General features: G+C 57.8%; 1 protein-coding gene across 1 annotated transcript in view; it reads right to left on the reverse strand.

Annotated features, from left to right (window-relative positions):
- Nucleotides 1–20,534, reverse strand: part of SLC6A3 (solute carrier family 6 member 3) — a 33,826-nt gene extending 13,292 nt beyond the window's left edge. The window contains exons 1-7 of the mRNA XM_060145975.1: nucleotides 20,249–20,534; nucleotides 18,953–19,084; nucleotides 13,134–13,359; nucleotides 8,763–8,901; nucleotides 7,544–7,678; nucleotides 3,615–3,718; nucleotides 2,080–2,204 (exon numbers count right to left, since the gene is read on the reverse strand). Coding sequence (XP_060001958.1) covers nucleotides 2,080–2,204; nucleotides 3,615–3,718; nucleotides 7,544–7,678; nucleotides 8,763–8,901; nucleotides 13,134–13,359; nucleotides 18,953–19,084; nucleotides 20,249–20,534 — 1,147 coding nt within the window. The remainder of the gene's footprint in view (nucleotides 1–2,079; nucleotides 2,205–3,614; nucleotides 3,719–7,543; nucleotides 7,679–8,762; nucleotides 8,902–13,133; nucleotides 13,360–18,952; nucleotides 19,085–20,248) is intronic.
- Between the last annotated feature and the right edge of the window lie 49 nt (nucleotides 20,535–20,583).

The following is a 20,583-nucleotide window of genomic DNA, read 5'->3' on the forward strand; positions in this document are numbered from 1 at the left end:
CTTTCAAAGTGTGGCTCCAAATGGGATCTAATGCAACTGCAAAGCTCTTGCGCAGCAAAGGAAACCATGAACAAGACGAAAAGACAGCCCTCAGAATGGGAGAAAGTATTTGCAAATGAAGCAACTGACAAAGGATTAATCTCCAAAATTTTCAAGCAGCTTATGCAGCTCAATATCAAAAAACAAACAACCCAATCCAAAAATGGGCCGAAGACCTAAATAGACATTTCTCCAAAGAAGATGTAGAGATTGCCAACAAACACATGAAAAGATGCTCAACATCACTAATCATTAGAGAAATGCAAGTCCAAACCACAATGAGGTATCACCTCACACCAGTCAGAATGGCCGTCATCAAAAAATCTACAAACAACAAATGCTGGAGAGGGTGTGGAGAAAAGGGAACCCTCTTGCACTGTTGGTGGGAATGTAAATTGATACAGCCACTATAGAGAACAGTATGGAGGTTCCTTAAAAAACTAAAACTAAAATTACAATATGACCCAGCAACCCCACTACTGGGCATATACCCAGAGAAAACCATAATTCAAAAAGACACATGCACCCCAATGTTCACTGCAGCACTATTTACAATAGCCAGGACATGGAAGCAACCTAAATGCCCATCGACAGACGAATGGATAAAGAAGATGTGGCACATATATACAATGGCATATTACTCAGCCATTAAAAGGAACGAAATTGGGTCATTTGTTGAAACATGGATGTGTCTAGAGACTGTCATACAGAGTGAAGTAGGCAGAAAGAGAAAGGCAAATATCGTATATTAACGCATATATGCGGAATCTAGAAAAATGGTACAGATGAACCGGTGTGCAGGGCAGAAATTGAGACACAGACGTAGAGAACAAACCTATGGACACCAAGCGGGGGAAGCAGCGGGGGTGGGGCTGGGGGTGGGGGTGGGATGAATTGGGCGATCGGGATTGACATGTATATACTGATGTGCATAAAATTGATGACTAATAAGAACCTGCTGTATAAAAAAATAAATAAAATTCAAAAATTCAAAAAAAAAAAAGTGCGGCTCTCAACACTCAACTTCTCAAGAACTGGATGGGCTGACGGGCCGACCCGCTGAGAGCTCAGGGCGCAGGTGGGGTTGGCCCTCTGTCCCCCTCAGCCCCTCCCTGAAGGCTACCCTCCCGCTCAAGAGTGAGAAGACCCAGGAGGAGATCAGTCCCCCAGCCCCTGGGAGAAGAGGGGCTTCCCAGGGGAAGGGAGGGGCCCACCCCTGAGCAGGACGGTCTCGGGGGAGGCCCCTCCTGGCTCGCGCACAGCGATCCTGCAGGCCGGTGAGGGTGGCGGCCGTCGTGGGAGGCCTTGGGGTCCTGGGCTGACCCAGCTTCAGGCTGCCTAAGCCGTGACTTTCTGCCCAGCACCCCGGGGGCTCTCTCCTGCGGGGCCCAGCTCGGTCCCTGTGTCACCTGGGCCCAAGCCCTCCCCCGCCCACTCCCCCTCAGCTAACTTCCTGGTTTGCAGACACTCGGTGTCTGTGACAGCATGGTGAGCAGGTTGGGAACATGGGTCTCTGTTGTCACCGTGTCCAGAGACTTCGGGGGATTCTCAGCGATTATCCAAATCCCATCTACACGTGCCATGGCCACTGGGTATCTGGAGGAAAAGCTTGGAACAGAGTAACTGCTATGTCCAAACCAGTCCAGCTTCCTTCTGGCTGACCACACCGAGGTCCGTGCCGCTTGGAACAGCTCAGAGCCCTGAACTTCACATCCCTGGCCAGGTGTAAACAACGGCGGGGGCCACCCAGTGAGGGGAACCAGACCCTCGTCCTGCAGCCGAGTGGTCTCTGCAAGGCACCCTGGGACGAGGGGCAAAGATGCCCCAGCCTCTGCATGCGGTGGCCCGAGGGGGCAGGCGCAGGGCGCGCTGCACCCAGGATCCTGTTCTCAGTAGCAGCAGCAGCTCGTGGGAAGGGCTCTGGAGGCCTGTGCATTTCCCTCTAGGTTTGCAGGGAAAACACTCATCGAGAACTGGGCAGCCTGAACCCCGGGAGCGGGCGGGGTGGGGGGAGGGACCTGCCTGCCCCGGGGCACTCACCGTCCTTGGCCACGTCCCCGATGGGCACACTGTGCTTCTGGGCCATGTACCCCAGGAAGGAGAAGACCACGAAGCCGGAGGAGAAGCTCGTCAGCGAGTTGACGGAGGTGGTGATGATCGCGTCTCTGCAGGAACAAGACGTGCTGTCTCAGCACCCGGCCTGGAGCCGCTGCAATTTCCAGTCATTATTCGTAATTTACTGCATCTGGGGCAGGCAGCTCCGGGGGCGCTTCCCCAGTCGAGCAGGCCAGCCCCTCCTGCAGCCCCAGAGGCTGTCCGGGGCTGCCCTGCGGGAGGGAGGCTGGCATCCGGTGATGGTGACAGGACCTCCCACCTGGAGCCCCCACTGAGCGGCTTAGGGCTCTGGTCAGACGTTGGCTAGGCCAGGCCCTACGGCCCGTCCATGTTTGCCTGGGGACCCCGACTCAGTGCTGAAGGCGAGACAGTCCAGCCAGCAAAGCTGGGGCTCCAGGTGGGCAGCACAGACGACCACAGGGGTCCCGACCCCCGCTCGACAGGGGCTGCCAGGCGGGGCTCTGAGATGTCTCCCGGGGAGCTTGTTAAGATGAAGGTTCTGACGGGGCGGGTCTGGTGGGCCCCAGATGCTGTGTTTCCCATTGGCTCCTGGGGGTCCCGTGCTGCCGGTTGTGGACCCCACTCTGACGGCTGAGAATTCAGAGAGCAGGGGAGGGGGGAGTGTGGGGTCAGGCCTCCTGGTGCCCGAGTGGAAGGACGTTTGCAGGGTGCTCAGACCCAGGTGGGCACAGGGTGGGCTCTGGTCCTGCCGTGCAGACCCCACCTTTGTGTGGCCCTCTGGGTAGCAGTCAGCCTGGCCATTTTGCTGTGCGCACCGTCTTTGTATTTTTACCGCATTTTTATCCTCATGATATGAAAGAGAATAAATACAGGCTCATGAAGGTCAAAGAAAGCAGTCCTGGATGAAATTCTTTCTCTGTTTTCAGAAGGATTTCAGGGCCAGCAAGCGGCTGCAGGTCACTCAGGTCATCCGGGCGGGGAGGCCCCAGAGCCCTGGGCGCACAGTGAAGCCACCTTCCGGCTTGTCCCGGTGCCGGGTCCCCGGCGGCCTCTGCACAGTCTGGGATGCCCCTGGGGCCCAGGATCCCTAGGTGTGGGCCGGGTGGGGACACATGCAGGCCCTTCCTCGTGGGGCACATGGGGGAGGAGACCCACCCTGAGTGCTGGGAGGATGAGGCCGGCTGGGTGGGGCAGGGGATGGAGCAGGGGGCAGAGGAAGGGGCCTGGGTGTGTGTGGGGGTCCCGGACGCCTCCTCCCAGCGAGGCGATCAGCATCTCCACTGCTTCGATGCTCCCTTAAAGCCACAGTCAGCATTGAGCATAGAGCTTTCCTGTTCGGTTTCCACTTTAAAAGCCATTTGCTTTGAGTTGCAAGCACAGCTCATTTCCCCCTCCCTTCATCCAGGGACACATTATCTCCTAAAGCCAGCGATGCCCCCCCACATCAGCTGTGCCCCCACTTGGCTCTGCAGAGCCTCTTACAGGAGCCCGGGACTCACCTGTAGCAGTTGTTGGTGAATTTATTGTAACTGGAGAAAGCTATGAGCACTCCAAGCCCCACTCCCAGCGAGAAGCATATCTGGACGGCGGCGTCTATCCAGACCTGCGCGGAGCAGGGACACAGACAGAGCGGCGGTGAGAGGTCCCTGTGGGGGGCTCGGCCAGCCCGAGGACAGGGAGTGGTCATGGGGTGGACCCACTGGGGTGGACCCACAGACGGCCGCGCCTTCGCTGCCAGGGGCTCCAGGGAACAGGGTCGAACTTAAACTCATTGTCAACAAGCAAATGTCATCTCAGGGAATAAACCTTTCCCGCGTTGCTGGCCCGAGAGAGCCTGAAACACAGGGGGCTGCGTCTTGTTGCAGGACCTGCGGTTTCTCATTACTCCAGCTGGTGAGGGTTGGTCTGGCCCGTGACCCTGGTAACAGCAGTAATTTATGAAAATGCTGTGTGACGTGCGCGCCTCAATCAGACACGTGCCCACCAACACGCGCTTTCTGTCCTTCCCATGGAAGCACATCGTGAGTGCAGGGTGAGTGCCTGGTGAGTGCATGGTAAGTACACAGTGAGCGCGCGGTGAGCGCACGGTGAAAGCACGGTGAGCACATGTGAGTGCAGGGTGAGCACGCGGCGGGACGTGAAGAAAGCCCTGTGGAGCCGACCGTGGCTCTGACACTGTGCGCTTGCTGGGGGTGGCACAGGTGACATCCGGGTGCCGACACACATGACAAGTGAAGGCCTGCGGTCGATGCCGGACCAAGGAGGTGTTTTAAAAGTCAGACACGACCCTCTTGGTCAGGGTGATGTGGAGACCAGCTGGTGATGGCGACGCGGGCCCCCCTTGGCCCTGCATAGCCTGGGGCAGGGATGAAGAGCGTGGAAGCCCACCCTGGGGGCCTGGCCGGACCTGCCGTGCCGGAAGGTCCCGGGGGCTGTCCGCACAGCCCGTGGTGCAGGCCTGTGGGCCGAGGGCCTCAGGCAGTGACTCCAGAGCTCCCCAGCTGGGGACACAGGGCAGCTGGGCTGCGTGTGACTGAGTGACGGGCTGGGCGCGGGTGCTCGGTCCTTCGGGCAGCACGCCCGGTCTTGGGGTCACCCAGCACTGGGGACAGCATTTCCCAGCTCAAGGCCTAGAGCGGCCGGGTGGGCAGGGGGCCGAGGGGTCCCCTCATGCTGGCCACCAGCCAGCTCGTCTGGGCAGGCAGCTGCGGACGGGAGGCGGTGTCGCCGGGGGGCTCCTGTCTCCTCTCAACCCCAGGCCCTCACCGTGGGCAGCGGCCACCCCAGAGTCTTTGCACGTGCAGCTCACCCATCGGGTTACGCCTCCCAGCCACCTGTCCAGGCCTTTGCTCACTGCCGCTCCTAGGACCCAGCTCCAGACCCAGGCCACGGTCCACCCTGGGGCCCGCCTGGGCAGCCTCTCAGAACTGGCCTGGATTTGCCCTTCCTTCACTTCCCGTCCTCCTCTCTCCTGCTGGCATGGAGCCCTCCCGGACAGCACTCTGTCCAGCCCAGACCCCGCCCGTCCGCTGGAGCAGCTCCACGAGAGCCGCAGATGAACGACTGCGAGTCTGGACGGCCTGAAAGGGCCGGGCCTCTGGATGCCACTGAGGACAGTGGCGCTGACCCCGAAGGCAGTCCCCTTCATCCCCATGGGGGTCTAGAAATGGCCCCAGGACGCAGGGCAGCCTCCACGTCAGAGCAGCACAGGGTCCCCGCTGCCAGGGGCACAAGAAGGGACGGAGCCGACGGTTACTTCCGCCCCATCCGCTTGCTGGCCCGGCCCCTCAGTGGAACCTCTGCTCCCACCCGGCCCGGACCAGTGAGGACCTGGCCAGGCCCCTCCCTGTGGCCCCTCTGGACTGAGCCATCATGGCTGAACCCCCAGGGGGTGGGCAGGGATGAGCCTGGGACGGTGCTGGGGCCCTGCACCCCGATCTGGGCCAGTCCCCAACCACATCCCCTCGGGGCCTGTGGGACCTGGCCCCCCACTGCCAAGCCCCAGGGGAAGGGTGCCGGGGCCACTCAGTCTCTGAGGGAGGCTGTCCTGAGCCTGGGAGAGGGTGTACAGGCAGCCGCTGGGCCCGGAGCAGTCCTGGGAGGACGGCTCAGGACGGCCGCCCAGCGGGTGAGGCCCAGGCCCTGCTCTGTCCTGGAGGACGTGGTGCAGAGTCAGCCAGAACCCCACGGGGGTACCAGGAACGGCCCCAGCCTCTGCGCTGGGGACTGCATAGACCTGTCCTTTGGGGACTGTGGTCTCCCAGGAGCCCAGTGCTGTGGGCCTGCTCTGTCCTGGTCTCTGCTCTTCCCCTCCCTAGCTGACGGGACTGTTAGAGGCAGGGACACTCAGGTCAGGTCCAGTCCTGTTGTGTCTCCGTCGCCCACCACCTACGCCTGTCCTTCTGTCATCCATCCGTCATCCACTGCCTGTCTGCCTATGATCCATCATCCGTCCACTGAAATCTATTATCTGTCTCGTCCATCTGCCAATCTACCTCGCTTGTGACAACCACCGGTTCCTACTTTTCTCTGATTTCTTCACACCCCTGGCATCTGTTTTGCGCACCCTCATGCCGCCTGTCCTTCCTGACGCCCCACTTCTCTTTGACTTCCAGATCACGCCCAGCTGGCCTTGGACGCCCAAGGCTACCTCCTCCTGCCAGCACCCCCCAGCTGCCACGGGCTGTCCCGAGGACGGATGCCCTGCTGACCTCTCAGCTCCCCGGGCTCGGCTCTGCAGCTGTGGGGCCCCGGACCCGCTGCTGGACGGACTCTGCCTTTAGTTGTCCGTGGAGACCCGTGTGCTGCCCTCACAGCCTCGGTCCTCGGGTGGGCTGCCCGGCTGGTGCCCTGCTCACGGCTGCCCTCGCCTGTGTGCTTGTGGGGCCGAGACCGTGGGGCTTTCCTCTCGCTGCCCCTCGGCGCCCGACCTCCGCCCTGCCAGCGCCCCCCATTCCCACGGTTCCTGGGGTCGGAGCCACGTCTGCCTCCCCTTCTCGCCCTTCCTGCCCACTGCTGCCCCAGGCGGTGCTTCCTCCGGCCCGATGAGCCCCACAGCCGACCCTCTCACAACCTGGCAGCGTCAGGCCCGGGCCCCACGCCCTCGCCCTCGTGCTGCTCCCAGTAGCTCAGCCTCCCTGGGTGGCCACTGGGGCCCCTCCCTCTGCCCAGTCTAGTCCACCTGATTTTCCAGTGACCCTGCCTCCCGCCCAGCCTCCCCGCTTCTGGGCCTGTTTCCCTGCGATGCTGCTGCCTCTCTCTCTCTCTCTCTCTCTCTCTCTCTCTCTCTCTCTCTCTATCTCGCCACCCACCACCGCCCCGCCATTGCCCGGCAGAGCCTCCTCTCTTCATGAGGTTGTCTTCTCATATTTCAACCCAGAATTACTTCTTCCTTTGCTGAAGAAACCTGCAGCCTGACTGTGGAGTAAGTTCTGGCCACGATGCGGTCACATCGCGCCTTTATGCCGGGGGCGCCGGGTGCTTGACCATCAAGGTCTGGCTCCCCGAGGGGGACCCTAGTTCACGCAGCCTCAGCCCAGCTCCGAGGATGCATCCGGGGCCAGAGCTTGCGGCTGCGATCCAGCTGAGCGGCAACAGCCTCGGGCACAGACCGGGTGGCCCCACAGGTGCTCATCCCAGGAGCCGGGAGCGTTCCTCCAGGGAGAGCACGGCCCACGGCGAAGAGGTCGAGAGGCAGCCGACTCCTGCTCTCTCCCTGCAGAAACCTGGGTGACCTGTTCCCCTAATGTCCTTACTCTGGTCCATTCAGCTGCTTGCTGTGCCCACACGGCCCCTCGTCACCTGGACAGGGAACTCTGCTCGGTGGGCCCAGCACACAGCGGGGGGAGTGAGCCTTTGGGGTCTCCTGCCTGGGATGTAGAGCCCTGTACCCACAAGGACTGGGGCCGCGAGCGGAGGGCGCACTCACCGAGGCCTCGCAGAGCCGATGGAAGTCCACGCTCAGGTACGCTCTGATGCCGTCCACGGCCCCAGGGAGGGTGACGCCTCGCAGGAGCAGCGCAAAGAGGACCACGTACGGCATGGTGGCCGTGATCCACACGACCTGGGGAGCGCACAGTGTCACCAGGCCGCACCGGCCCCCGGCCACCCTCATGGTTTGTGCTCAGAGAGGGGGACCTCAGACTGGGAAGCCCGGCGCCCAAACAGTCACAGGACACCAGCTCAAAAAATGCCTCCTGGAGCGAGACTGTCCAGTGCCTTCTATCCTGTATGTTGTCTTTCCCGGGGATTAAAATGGACAAACAATTTGGCAAGGAAGGAGCCCTCCTTCTCTGCACTTGGGCTCTGGCAGTAGGCAGCATTGGCTGAACTCCTGATGAGGCAGATGTGAGTGATTTGCACTGACTGTGCAAATGGGCACCTGGCTCACTTGTGAAAGATGGACTCTGGGCCGCGGGGGTGTGGAGGAGAGCCCCTGTGGCCGTCGGAAGACCCTCAGGTGCTGGAGAGCCACTGCAGGTGTGAGCCCGAGGGACGGGGGCATTCTGGTCATCGTTGCTCTGGGCGCCCAGATAAGGACCAAAATATTTTCATCAGCAAAAATATTTTGTTGTGCTTGTCTTCACGCTGAAAGCACTCTCCTGACATCATTCTTCAACCACAGCCACCTGTCCCAACCCACCACGGCCACCTGTCCACTCCCAACCCACCACGGCCCACCTGTCCACTCCCCAACCCACCACGGCCACCTGCCCAGTCCCCAGCCCACCACGGCCCACCTGTCCACTCCCAACCCACCACGGCCACCTGTCCACTCCCAACCCACCACGGCCCACCTGTCCACTCCCCAACCCACCACGGCCTACCTGTCCACTCCTCAACCCACCACGGCCACCTGTCCACTCCCAACCCACCACAGCCCACCTGTCCACTCCCAACCCACCACGGCCACCTGTCCACTCCCAACCCACCACGGCCACCTTACCACTCCCAACCCACCACGGCCACCTGTCCACTCCCAACCCACCACGGCCCACCTGTCCACTCCCCAACCCACCACGGCCACCTGTCCACTCCCAACCCACCACGGCCACCTGTCTACTCCCAACCCACCACGGCCACCTGTCCACTCCCAACCCACCACGGCCACCTGTCCACTCCCCAGCTGGCGAGCCTTGCTGCCTCACCTTCCCAGAAGTCTTCACTCCCTTCCACAGGCTGAAGTAGAGCAGGACAATGACCAGTATCAGGCAGGATGCGAGCTGCCACCGGGGAGGGCCCAGGTCGTCGATACCCTGGCTCTCGTGGAGGTGCAGCACGCCGCGCCTGGAGAGGAAGGAGATGGGGGTCCTGGGGGGGCTGCCTCCCTGCCCAGAACTGGAACAGGGGGCTGCACTTGTGCAGAGACCTGCCCTCCCCCACTCGGCATGGCAGCAGGGACCTGGCCTGATGGAGACCCCCACCCCTCGCCCCCCACCCCAGAAAGGCCAGGACCCCAGCCTTAGTGGAGATGCAGGGCCCACCCTCCAGGTGAGGAGAGCAGGTGGGCCACCGCACGCTGGGAGCCCACAGAAGCCCAGCCCTGGCCCAGGGCCACACGGTCAGGAGCAAGTAGACTGTGATAACTTAGAGACGCAGATTGCAAACCCTGTAACAGCCACTAAAAATGAAGACAGAGAGCTAGACGGACTTCCCTGGTGGCCCAGTGGTTAAGACTCCACGCTTCCAAAGCCGGGGCCACGGGTTTGATCCCTGGTCGGGGAGCTAAGATCCCACATGCCGTGTGGTGTGGCCAAGAAAACAAAACAAAACAAGAAAAGAAGAGCTAGAGCTTATTAGCAAATGGAGTAGGTAAAGTGGCAGCCAAAATAATGAATTAATTCCAAATAAAATAAACAGAGGAAACAAGAAACAATGAACCGGTGGGACAAGCAAGATGAAAGACTAAGCCCTAACCATACTGATAATTATTGATTGGAAACACTCTAATTAAAGGACAGAGATTGTCATAGTAAATAAAAAAGCAAGAACCAACTCTGTGCTGTCTGCATGAAACCCACTTCAAATATGATACATATAAGTTTAAAACATAAGGATGGAGAAGATATCCCATGTAAACACTATTCATAGGAAAGCTGGAGTGATCATATTAATATCAGACAAAGCTGACATCAGAATGAGGAATAGGGACTTCCCTGGTGGCACAGTGGTTAAGAATCCGCCTGCCAATGCAGGGGACACGGGTTCGAGCCCTCCTCTGGGAAGATCCCACATGCTGCAGAGCAACTAAGCCTGTGCTCCACAACTGCTGAGCCTGCGCTCTAGACCCCACGAGCCACAACTACTGAGCCCGCATGCCACAACTACTGAAGCCCACGCGCCTAGAGCCTGTGCTCCGCAACGAGAAGCCACTGCAATGAGAAGCCCACGTGTCGCAACAAAGAGTAGCCCCCACTCACCGCAACTAGAGAAAGCCCGCGCGCAGCAACAAAGACCCAATGTAGCCAAAAAAAAAAGAAAAAAAAAAAAAGAATGAGGAATGGTACCAAGAGGGACATTTCATAATGGAAAAGGGCTCAATTAAAAGATTTGATAAACATGTGTGCACTTTAGAACAGAGCTTTAAAATACATGAATGAAGCAAAAACTGATAGAACTGTGAAGGGAAATAGGCAAATCCACAATTATAATTGAGATTTCAACACCCCTTTCACAGTAACTGATAGAACAAATAAACAGTAAGGATGTAGAAAACTTAAACAGCACTAGGAGCTGACAGGACCTAGCCAACATGTCTACCCAACAGCAGCAGAATACACATTCTAAGTGCACGTGGAATACTTACCAGGATAAACCATATATTGGGCAATATGACAAATCTCAGTATATTTAGGAATAATGAGGTTTTAAAATATATTATCTTACCAAATCTGAATTAAATTAGAAATCAATAACAGAAATATATCTAGAAAACCTCCAAATATTTTAAAGTCAAACAACAAATTTCTAAAAATCTCCTGGGAATCAAAGAAGAAATCACAAGGCAGATCAGGGAATACTTGAATACACAACATATTAAACGTGCAGGAGGCAGCTAAAGCAGTCTCTTAGAGGCAAGTTTGTAGCTTTAAATATATCGCGTTCTAATTTATATTAGAAAGTAGGTGAAAGTGGTTTTAATAAGTGTTTATGGAGTTGAGGGAAATTTAACACTAGTTGGAGTTACAGGGGCCAATCTTTTGGGGTTTCCGAAGCCCACATGCACTCTGTAGCACTTACAGCTTTACTACTTCAATGATTATAGTTATCCTGGAATTCCATGCTGGGATGTGAGCTCCCTAATTACATGTGCCTTCAAGAACATGTAATTCTTTCCACAAAGATCCCCTTTATAAAGTGGGTTTACATTCCAGAAAACCCTTGCAGACCTGACAGTCAGTGGGGCCTGTCTCAGGGAAACCCAGTCACCACCGTTAGTGAAATCACCTGGCGTGTCATCAGTGCAGTTTAATAACTCATCGTGTCGTTAATGATCTATGACTTTGTCGTAAACCTTCAAAGGCCCTGCCTTTGTCCCAGGGTCACCTCCAAATACGGTTGGACATCTGCTCCTGCTAACAGCCCTTTACGTGGAGGGTTCAGGCAGCTTTCCAGCTCAATCTTTCTCCTCCAGATTTGGAATTTCCAAACAGACTTCACTAGTGAGCTCTCTGTTTTTGTTTTGTTTTTTAAATTCACCTATCACATATGTTTCCTTCTAGCATTCTTAATAATAAATCATTGACTAATCAGTTTTTCCCTCTATTTTTCTCATCTGAAAAATCATTTAGTTAAATCAACTCTTTCCACACCTCTCAAACAAAAGGTAAGTACCCCCAAATGGCCTCACCTGACACATTTGGTATCTCTTAAAGCTTTCTAAACATTCTAAATTGCACCAAAATCCATCTTAAAATTGTAAAGGACACGGTAGCTTGAAAACTTAGCCATCGTTTTGTTGGTGAAATGATAACTTAAACCCAACTCTAGCGAGAGCTGATTCTGCACGTCTGTCAGTGGTGGGACGGGTGGGATGCTCCCAGGCGCTCGCCCACAGCCATGTCTGCTTTCTGGTGCAGGGGTCCCCACCCCTCCCTCTCTCTTTTCTGGTCCCCCGTCTCCCATCACACACGAAACCTGAGAGCTGGGCCCCTGGTGAGAGTACTTGCAGCCCGGGCTTTGACCTGTCCGTGAGATGCTCTTAGGTTTGGGAAATGCAGTAATGAACCGGCTGGCAACAAGCCCCTGAGAATGCACGGGCAACTCTGATGAACGCTCTGCTCTCCTCTACTTGGACGAATCTATCATCTCTTGCTTGTTTGTCGCTCTGAGTCCTGCCCACACACTCAGGTGACAGGGCCTGGGTTTCCATTTCTCGCGGGTACGTCCGCATTGGAGTCTTTCAGGCAGATCTAATGGGACCCATCCCAGGTGGACTCTCGTCTCCAGCCCGTCCTCTGAAACCCGCTCGCCCCCTCCTGAGAGCTCCTGGAGACCCAGGCCCTCACGCCCCAGCTTTGGACTCTCCCTCCTCCGGGCAGGTGGGTTCTCAGTGGCCCCTCTCTTCCCCCCTTTGCGGAACCTCCCTCCCTGCCCTCCCCAGACTCCTTCACTCTCTAATCCCAAACTGCCAGAAAGAGTATCTTCCAAAAAATTAAACAAGTCCCATCACACACAACCCTTGTCCCCACGCTAACCATGCTCTTCCTAATAATGCCTGAGAAAGGCACCCCATCCCTCCGGCGGTCCCCCCAGGCCCCCCAAACCCCGCCTCGCTCCGTTCCTGCCCATCGCTGCCACTTTCTGAAGCAGCCAGTCCTGGAGATACGTTCCCCACGTGTGGCGGGGATTCTAGAGCAAAGGACTTAGACCCTGAGTATCTGAAACACACAACTTCAGATGCTGAATGTCTGCAGGTTCCATGAACATCCCTTGCCCTTCTGGCGGTGTCACTCCTACCCCCACACGACAGATTCTCCCAGTGCCCGAAGGCTCAGTTTCTCTCCTGCACACCTGCTGTCTCACCCAGCTCCACAGGCCCCAGGAGTGGGACGGTGCCTTCCCTCAGGGAAGACCTCGGGCAACTGTCTGATGGTCCCGCCTCCGGCTGGAGGCCAGGCCATGAGCGGAGGGAGAACGGGGAAGGTGACTGGGAAAGGGGAGCCCAGCCCCCTCTGGAGGCGGTGCTGCAGCCCCCGGAGCCCAGCCCCACACGCCTCCTCCCTGCGGCATCTGCAGGGTCACAGGCCATCCCCCCCAACAGACCCCAAAGGGCCGCAGGGAGCAGGTGGGGCAGCCCATCCAGTTTCCCTTCCCTGCGAGGTCTCCCTGCAGGAGCCGTGCTGAGCTGCTAGAGGTGGGGTCAGAAATAAGCCCACAAGAGCCCAGAGGAACGGGACGTGGCACTGGCCAGGGAGGGGTCCTCCCCACATCCTCGGGAGGCAGCAGGGGCGGGTGGCTGGCCCGGGTCCCCCTCCCCACCCCCGGGGGTGTCATCAGACCCCGAGGCCCCCACTTACTCAAAGTACTCGGCGGCAGGGGTGGTCCTGAAGGTGTCATTGGGGTCAGGGCTGGAGCTGGGGGCGCGGGCGTCGGAGCAGCGGGGGCTGTTCCAGGTGTGGTTGCAGTGGGTCCAGGGCAGCTCCGTGGTGAAGGAGGAGAAGAGGTAGTGCAGCGCCCAGGCGATGATGACGTTGTAGAAGAAGCCGATGTAGAGTGAGATGAGGATGACCGTGTAGCCCACGCCTGGTGGGGAGAGCATGGCCCCATTAGCAGCTCACCCTTGCCCCTCCCCTCACGGGTCGCAGCTCCACCTGGGCTGTCCTGAAACCAGGCAGCGCCTTTAGACACGCCAGAAGACGAGGGAAAGGGTGGGTCCCAGACTTCGCGTCATGGTCAGAGAAGGGGCTGCCCACTTCCAAAACCATCCGTGGCCCTTGACGTCTACCCAGACATGCAGGGCTATCCAGGGACGCCCTGGTACAGCCAGGTCACCCGCAGACATACGGGGTAACGGAGGGCCATCCGTGGCTGTCCACCATCACTCACAGCCAGTCCGGGTCATCCAGGCTCACTTAAGCTCATCTAGGGCCACGCTGGGTCACCCAGGGCAACTCAACCCAGGGTTATCCAGGGCCGCTGGCCAAACAAAACCATCAGAATCGTCTGCAGGCACCCAGGCCCAGCCAGGGCCATCTAGGAACACCCAAGGGTACAAAACATCACGTCGACAAAGGCCACCCCAAACCGCTCAGGGTCACCTAAGGCCATCCAGGGCCACCCATGCCAATAGGGCCATGAAGGCCATCCAGGGTCACCCAGGGATGCCCAGTGCCTCCCAGAGCCATGCAGGGCCACCAATAGTCACTAAGGGATAACTAGGGTATTTCACGCTCTTCCACAGCCATCCAGGCTCATCCAGGACCACCCAGGGCCTCCAAGACAATCCATGCCTACCTGGGCTACCTAGAGCTGTCCAGGGCCATTCATGGCCACCCATAGCTAACCATGCCCCTCTAGGCCACTCAGGGCAAACAGAGTCAGCTGGGTCTACCCAGCATCACCCAGGACCATGCATGACCATCCAGGGTCTCCAAGGGTCACCTATGACCACGCTGGGGCCCCCAGGGCTTGTCAGAGTCCCTTTCCAGGATCACAAGCCCTGGAATTTGTTGACGGTCCCTGAGGGGCTCCTGGCTCCTGGACCAGAACGGAGTGGTGAGCAGTCTTTGGAGACGCGACATCCTGGCTGTGGTGGACAGACGGTCTGGCAGTGAGACCTCTTCCCTATTCAGTGTTGGACGAGCACTGTCGGGTCCCGTGACTGCGGTTGATTGTAACAGGCTCCATGCAGAGTTCTCCTGTTTCAGCATTCTTTCCCGGCGTTGCTGCTAGGACTAGTTTGGGCTCTGACTGTAACGTCGCTGTCTTAGAACCTGGGGGGCGCCCTGCCCCGTCTTGCCCGCCTGTGTCCAGGGAGGAGCTTGCCTTCAAGCTGACGTCTTTGGGGAGTGGCTTGGCTTGTTTTTTATGGGTCTAGCCCTTAGGAGAAGCTATTTTCCTGCTCAGGACACTTCATTAAAATTCTCTTTCCTCTTCTGAAAGCAAAAAGAGAGGGACTACAATTTACTTATGTGTAGATATTAAACAGATACAGTATCAGGAGTGATTTATTTAAAAGCAAACAGTCCCTGGTACGTGGTCCCTCTTGGAAAACACGCTCAGTAGCAGTGATGGCAAAACCCAAACTGTTCCTTCAGAAGGCCTTCTGCAACGTGGACTCATCAATGTGAAATAACTCTTTACTGCACCTCTGCTCCCTGAGCTCCTTAGGAGAGGCTGGCTGCCCGTGAACTCGCCCCGGCAGCCACGTCGGCGGGAAGTGCGTCACGGAAGGTGTTCCGTGGTGGTGAGCGGCTGTGGGTGCCTGCCCGGAAATCTTGGGAAGGTGACAGCGCTGCACACCAAATCCTCCACTTGAAGTTTGGGGAACTCAACGGAGCCTCTGATCAAACGCTAAAGCAGGTCCAATCCGGGGTCAGAGAGAGCTGCCTCCGCTTCTGGTCCTTCAGAACCCGGTGCCGTGTGGATAGCCCTCCGCGGGGCAGGCCAGGTTTCTCGCTGTCACAGCAGAGGGACAAGGGTGCCCCGGGCTGGCGTGGCTCCTAGGACACGTGGGCTTTGCCCCATCAGCCGCAGCACACCAGCCCCGGAGGGTCCCCCATCCAAGGGCGCTGCCGTCCAGCTGCCCCAAAGGCCTGCGTGAAGGAGCGATTTCCTGGGAATGTGGCTGTGAGCGCCAGCCATTCTTTCGGTCCCTCTGAGTTCTGTCCTCCAGGACCACAGAGCCCCAGGAAGCCCTGGCCCTGGGCCGCCCAAGGGCAGCCCCTCACCGACCCTCCCTTCAACTTCTTCCTTTCTGTCACTTAAGACCCAGCCGCACGAAATCCACTGCCCTGTTTGCTCTGAGAACGCTCTTGTTCAGTGAATGATCAGGGTTCATACGTCATCACATACGCTAAATCAAGCCCCACCTGATACGTTTCTTCTATCATTCTGTGCCACGGGAAACGTCCCTCCCAAGGAGGTGGCAGGCTCGGTCCCCTCTAATACTTCCAGTGAAAATAGGAATGAAAACTTGATTTGTTCCTCTTTTGTCCTGGAGGCTCGAGACCGAGTGTGAGTTTCAATCACAGCTTTTAGGTCAATTTTCGTAAATCTCAGTTTGTTCAGTATTTTTAATATCAACTCTGCATGCATTTTGTTTTCTTTCAAGCCACTTAAAATTCCTTTTTAGAAAGAGGGAGAGTTTGGTAAACCACACTAAAATATTACTGACCACAAAATATAATAAATTATTTTATAGTCGCTAAAATAGGTGTTTTCCATGCCATACACACAGTGGGGGTGATCTTAGGCAATTAACCAGACAACCTGAAACGGGGCATCCTCGAGCCTCAAGGGGGACAACAGCCCCCTCCTCCACCACCAAAGCCAGGTCACTCCAGAGCACTCCCCGGAGCTGGCTTCCGCAGGAAGAGGGTGTCCGGGCCAAATAGTAATTCCAGGACCCCAGCTGGAGGACACGCCCTGATGCGGCAGCTCCCATTCCTTGCAAGACTCATTGGCAGGTCTTTGAAGAAAACAGGAGAGAATTCCTCCGCTGTGGGTCTGAGTGCCTTTCGTATCTACTTGGTGTGTGTATGTATGCGCACGTGTGTGTGTGTGTGTGCGCGCGCGTGTGTCTATGAGAGAGAGGGGGCAGGGGGAGGGGAGGGGCAGGGAGGGAAGGAGAGGGAGAGGGAGAGGGAGAGGGGAGACAGAGGCAGAGGAAGGAGAGGGAGGGAGGGAGGGAGAGCTTGGAGAGACCCCCTCCTGGGCCCCGTGGTCACACTGGCTGCCCTCAGCATCACCGACAGCCTCTGGAGGGACAGTGCTGGGGACCAAGGACACGGCACGGCCCTCTGAGGGCCCTCGCCCTGACCGTGGGCGTCACTGCCTGGCCTTCTCGGGTTGATCTCAGTGCTGTCAGGCCCATGGAAGGACTCCCGGGTCCAGGGAAGGGAAAGACGGGGAAGAGGGCTCCCCGGAGAGCTGGGTTCCCTTCCGCAGGGCCCGGATGTGCCAATCGCCCATTGGAAGACCTGCAGCCCCATGATGACCGTTTGGGGCATTTTAACTGATGTCTTCATTTATCATGTGTTCCCCCTATTTGATGACACATGAAAGTACGTGCAATTTTATTAGTTAAACTTTTTTTTAAGACAAGGAAGGAAAGGAAGACGTGTATCAGGGTATCCAGGACAGCACGGTTTGCCTCACCTCACTCAAGGAGCGATGCCGACCTCCCGTCCAATGGGCATCCTATGGAGAAACTTAACAGGTGATCCTATGGAGAAACTTAGCAGGTGATCACCTGCTAGGGATCGTAGCTTCGTTAGTATCAAACATTCAAGGTTTCTCTTCTTCACACATAGAAGTTCTTGCGTTGATTCTCTGATCTGCAACAAACAGCCCTGTGCTGATAACACAAGGATTCCAAGGCTCGACGGCTGACGTTCTGTGATGTGCGATTTCCCCAAATCTCCAGCCCGCGGGCGCTGCAGGGTGCTTCTCCATGTGGCCTCACTGGCCCCGCACAGCCCTCCAGGAGGATGAGTTTCCAGACCTGGGAGGCAGGAGCGTGGATGGGCCGTGAGGTGGAGTAGAGCTCGGAGCCAGCTGGCGTCTGCCCGGGTCTCCAGGCTCCGAGGCCAGGCCGTGCTGACTGCCCCGCAGCTGCACGCGTAACTTCCCCGTGGAGGGGCTGACACTCTCACTGTTCGAGTCGGATGTTCTGCAGTAACCAAATTCTTCAGGCTTAACTAGTCCTTCGAGACCCCTGGAGACCCCTCATTGACGTTCTACAAACTGCAGTGTAGAGATTCACTTTGGCAGTTTCGTTGGAGAAAATTCTTCTTCTGGTAGGACACACAGCTGGAAATGTGCTTCTGTCTGCGGGCCTGCAGCCCTGGGGTCAGCGTCCTTTTTCTCGGGAAAGAGGCCGAAGTAAACGTGTCGCACAGCCGGCGTCCTTCCCTGGCGCCCCCAGGACGGTCACTTGAGGGCGGGCCCGCCTCATGTCCGACCCGGCACCTTCGTGCTGTGTAACTACCGACTGCTGCGCAGCCCATCGCGGGAGATGCTGGCTGCCCGGCAGGCCCGGAGGACAGGATGAACTCACGCGTCCTGAAGTGTCAGGGTGGACTCGCCGCCCCTGACGGTATCGGCCCTGCCCGCAGACACCGGCCGTGCCCTCGACCTGCCCGGCTCTGCAGAGGCGCCCGCAGTCTCAGCTTCCTGCGCTTCCGCCCTCGGGAACACCGAGCGCACCAGAGGCCGTTCCAGTGACTTACTTAAGCTTTGACTGCTGTGAGCAAATCCTGCTAAGGGGATGCCCAGCACTGGTACCTGAACCCAGAGCTGCTGCCTCGCCCTGCAGAGGTGTGTGGGGTGAGCTGGGCCAGGGGTTCCCTGCAGCTGTATTGCTGGGCGAGCTGTGCATCATCTAGCCTAGGAGAAAGGGGCTCATGCCTTAGGGTTCACCCAGCAGGCCATCAAAAGGAAGAACTCCACCACAGATGGTAGATAGATCGTGCTGTGGGTTGGATCGTGGCCTCCAAGGTTCATTTGTTGACGTTTTCCCCCAGTATTTCAGAATGTGACCTTATTTGGAGGCAGGGTCTTTACAGAGGTGGGCCCTAGTTCAGTGTGACTGATGTCCCTGTAAAAAGGGAAGTTTGGATGGAGAGACACACATGCAGGGAGGATGTGAAGACCCAGGGAGAAGACAGCCGCCCACGACCCAAGGAGTGAGGCCTGGAGCAGCGCCCCCGCTCCAGCCCTCAGAAGGAATCAACCTCACCAGCGCCTTGAGTTTGGACTTCAGAACTTCGAGACAACAAACATCTATTATTTAAGCCACTCAGTTTGCAGCACTTCGTAAGGCAGCCCTAGCAAACTAATACAGATGCAGAGATGGATGAATGACAGATTATAGATGACAGATGACAGATCTAGAGCTAGGAGTCTGCTTTATCTTTTCTACTATTTTAGCACTTTGACAAAACAACACTACTCATCCATTGCAGGCTGGCCTCACCTGGGAACAAGCAGACACACTCAAATCCTTAGTCATTACAGAGCTTTAAAGTAGGACCAACATTAAAAGGATGTGTCCACGTGCCTAGACACCCAGCAAAGCAGGACTGAACGCACACAGCTGGGGTTGACTTGCTTCAGAATCGCTCCAGGCTTGCCCTGGTCCACACCGCGTGCAAGGGGCCGTCCCCGCCATTACCTTTCAGGATAGGGCAGATCTTCCAGACGCCGGCAGCGCCCTCCCTGTTGAACTGCCCGAGGGCCAGCTCCATGTAGAAAAGCGGCATACCGGCAATGACCATGAAGAGCAGGTAGGGGACCAGGAAGGCACCTGGGGGACACGACAGCGTGTTCAGCCTGCGGCCGAGGACGGGCTGGCCTGTTGTCATTGGGGAGAGGGCTCGGCTGTCCCAGCAGACCACGTGTGTCCTGGGCACGACCCTTGTCGTCCGTCTCCTGTCCCTGTTTCTCCCTGAAGCTCCCTGCAGGCAGGGGCGGTGAGCTTCCTGCCTCCATGCCTGGCCCCCGCTGTCCAAGACTCCGGTCAGCTCCCTCCCCAAGTCACGGGTCAGCCCACGTCGTGGCTTTGCTCCTGGGCGCCGTCCCTTCCCCACCTGCGCGGCAGGGCCTGCCCTGTGTCCCCCTCCCCCCTCCTGAGCCGTGAATCCTCGGGATGTGACCCTGCCCGGCCCCTGGCATGTGGAACCTGCAGCCTCGCTCAGGGCACAAAGTTCAGGCCCCGCAGGCTCAGCCTCCTTAAGCCCTCTGGCTCCCCCTCAGATAAGGGCTTTGTCTCGGCTCTCTTCCAGGGAGGGCGGGGGAGACAGGGAGACCCCAGACTGATGCCTGTCTTGGGGCAACTTCTGTACCTGCTTAGGTCTCCGGTGGGGTGCCAAAACGCCGACCCACTCCCAGGCACCCTGGAAGGCCCTCCCCAAGGAAGCCTCCCGAAGCCCCAGGTGTGTGGCATGGAGTGATCCCCGACAGGGGCTGGCAGAGTCGGGGGGCTCACGGGAAACAGGCGCCAACCTAACTGCTTCTCAGCTCGAATTTTCGTGGTGACCCTGGCCCATCTCTTAGTTTTCTGCCTCAAGCCCACACACGGGAGTTCTGGGACCGGCTGTGCAGGGGGAGGGGGACGGGCACACTCCCGGCTGTGCAGGGGGAGGGGGACGGGCACACTCCCAGGGCATCTCTGGTGCTGTCAACGGCCAAGGGCCTCTGCATGCTTGTAAACACGGGTTAAATCAACCAAAGATACCATTCTCTGGGCCTTGGAGAATTTTCTTTTCCAAAGTGAAAGTCACCTTTGGAAACAGAAAGCGGAGCCACGGTGCCTCTGACCACTCGCTCGGGGACCTGCTTTCCTGGCCTCAGCATCGGCTCCAGGACATTCATCTGGGGAAACTGCGCCCCACTTATGCCGCATTCCTCCAGATGCCAGCCGTGTGGCCCTGGCTGGCAGGAGGGCGCGGGGGAGGGGGGACGCACTCACCCCCGCCATTTTTGTAGCACAGGTAAGGGAACCGCCAGACGTTGGCCAGGTCCACAGCGAAGCCAATCACCGAGAGGAGGAAGTCGGCCTTCTTACTCCAGGTCTCCCGATCCTGGGCCTGCGCGGGGCTCTGCGGGGGGTTGAGGAGGGTGGAGTTCGTGAGCTGCATCCCATTTTGTTCCTTGACCAGGACGAGTTCCACCGCCTTCGGGCCCGTGGCATTGGCCTCCTTTGCTGTGGCCACCACGGAAGACATCAGTGCCACAGAGCACCTGCTCTTACTCATGGCCTCCTGGACTCAGAGCTTCCTCCCTCTTGGTCTACAGCCAGTATGA

The sequence above is a fragment of the Lagenorhynchus albirostris genome, chromosome 3 (genome assembly GCF_949774975.1).
Source record: "Lagenorhynchus albirostris chromosome 3, mLagAlb1.1, whole genome shotgun sequence".
Lineage (NCBI taxonomy): Eukaryota > Metazoa > Chordata > Mammalia > Artiodactyla > Delphinidae > Lagenorhynchus > Lagenorhynchus albirostris.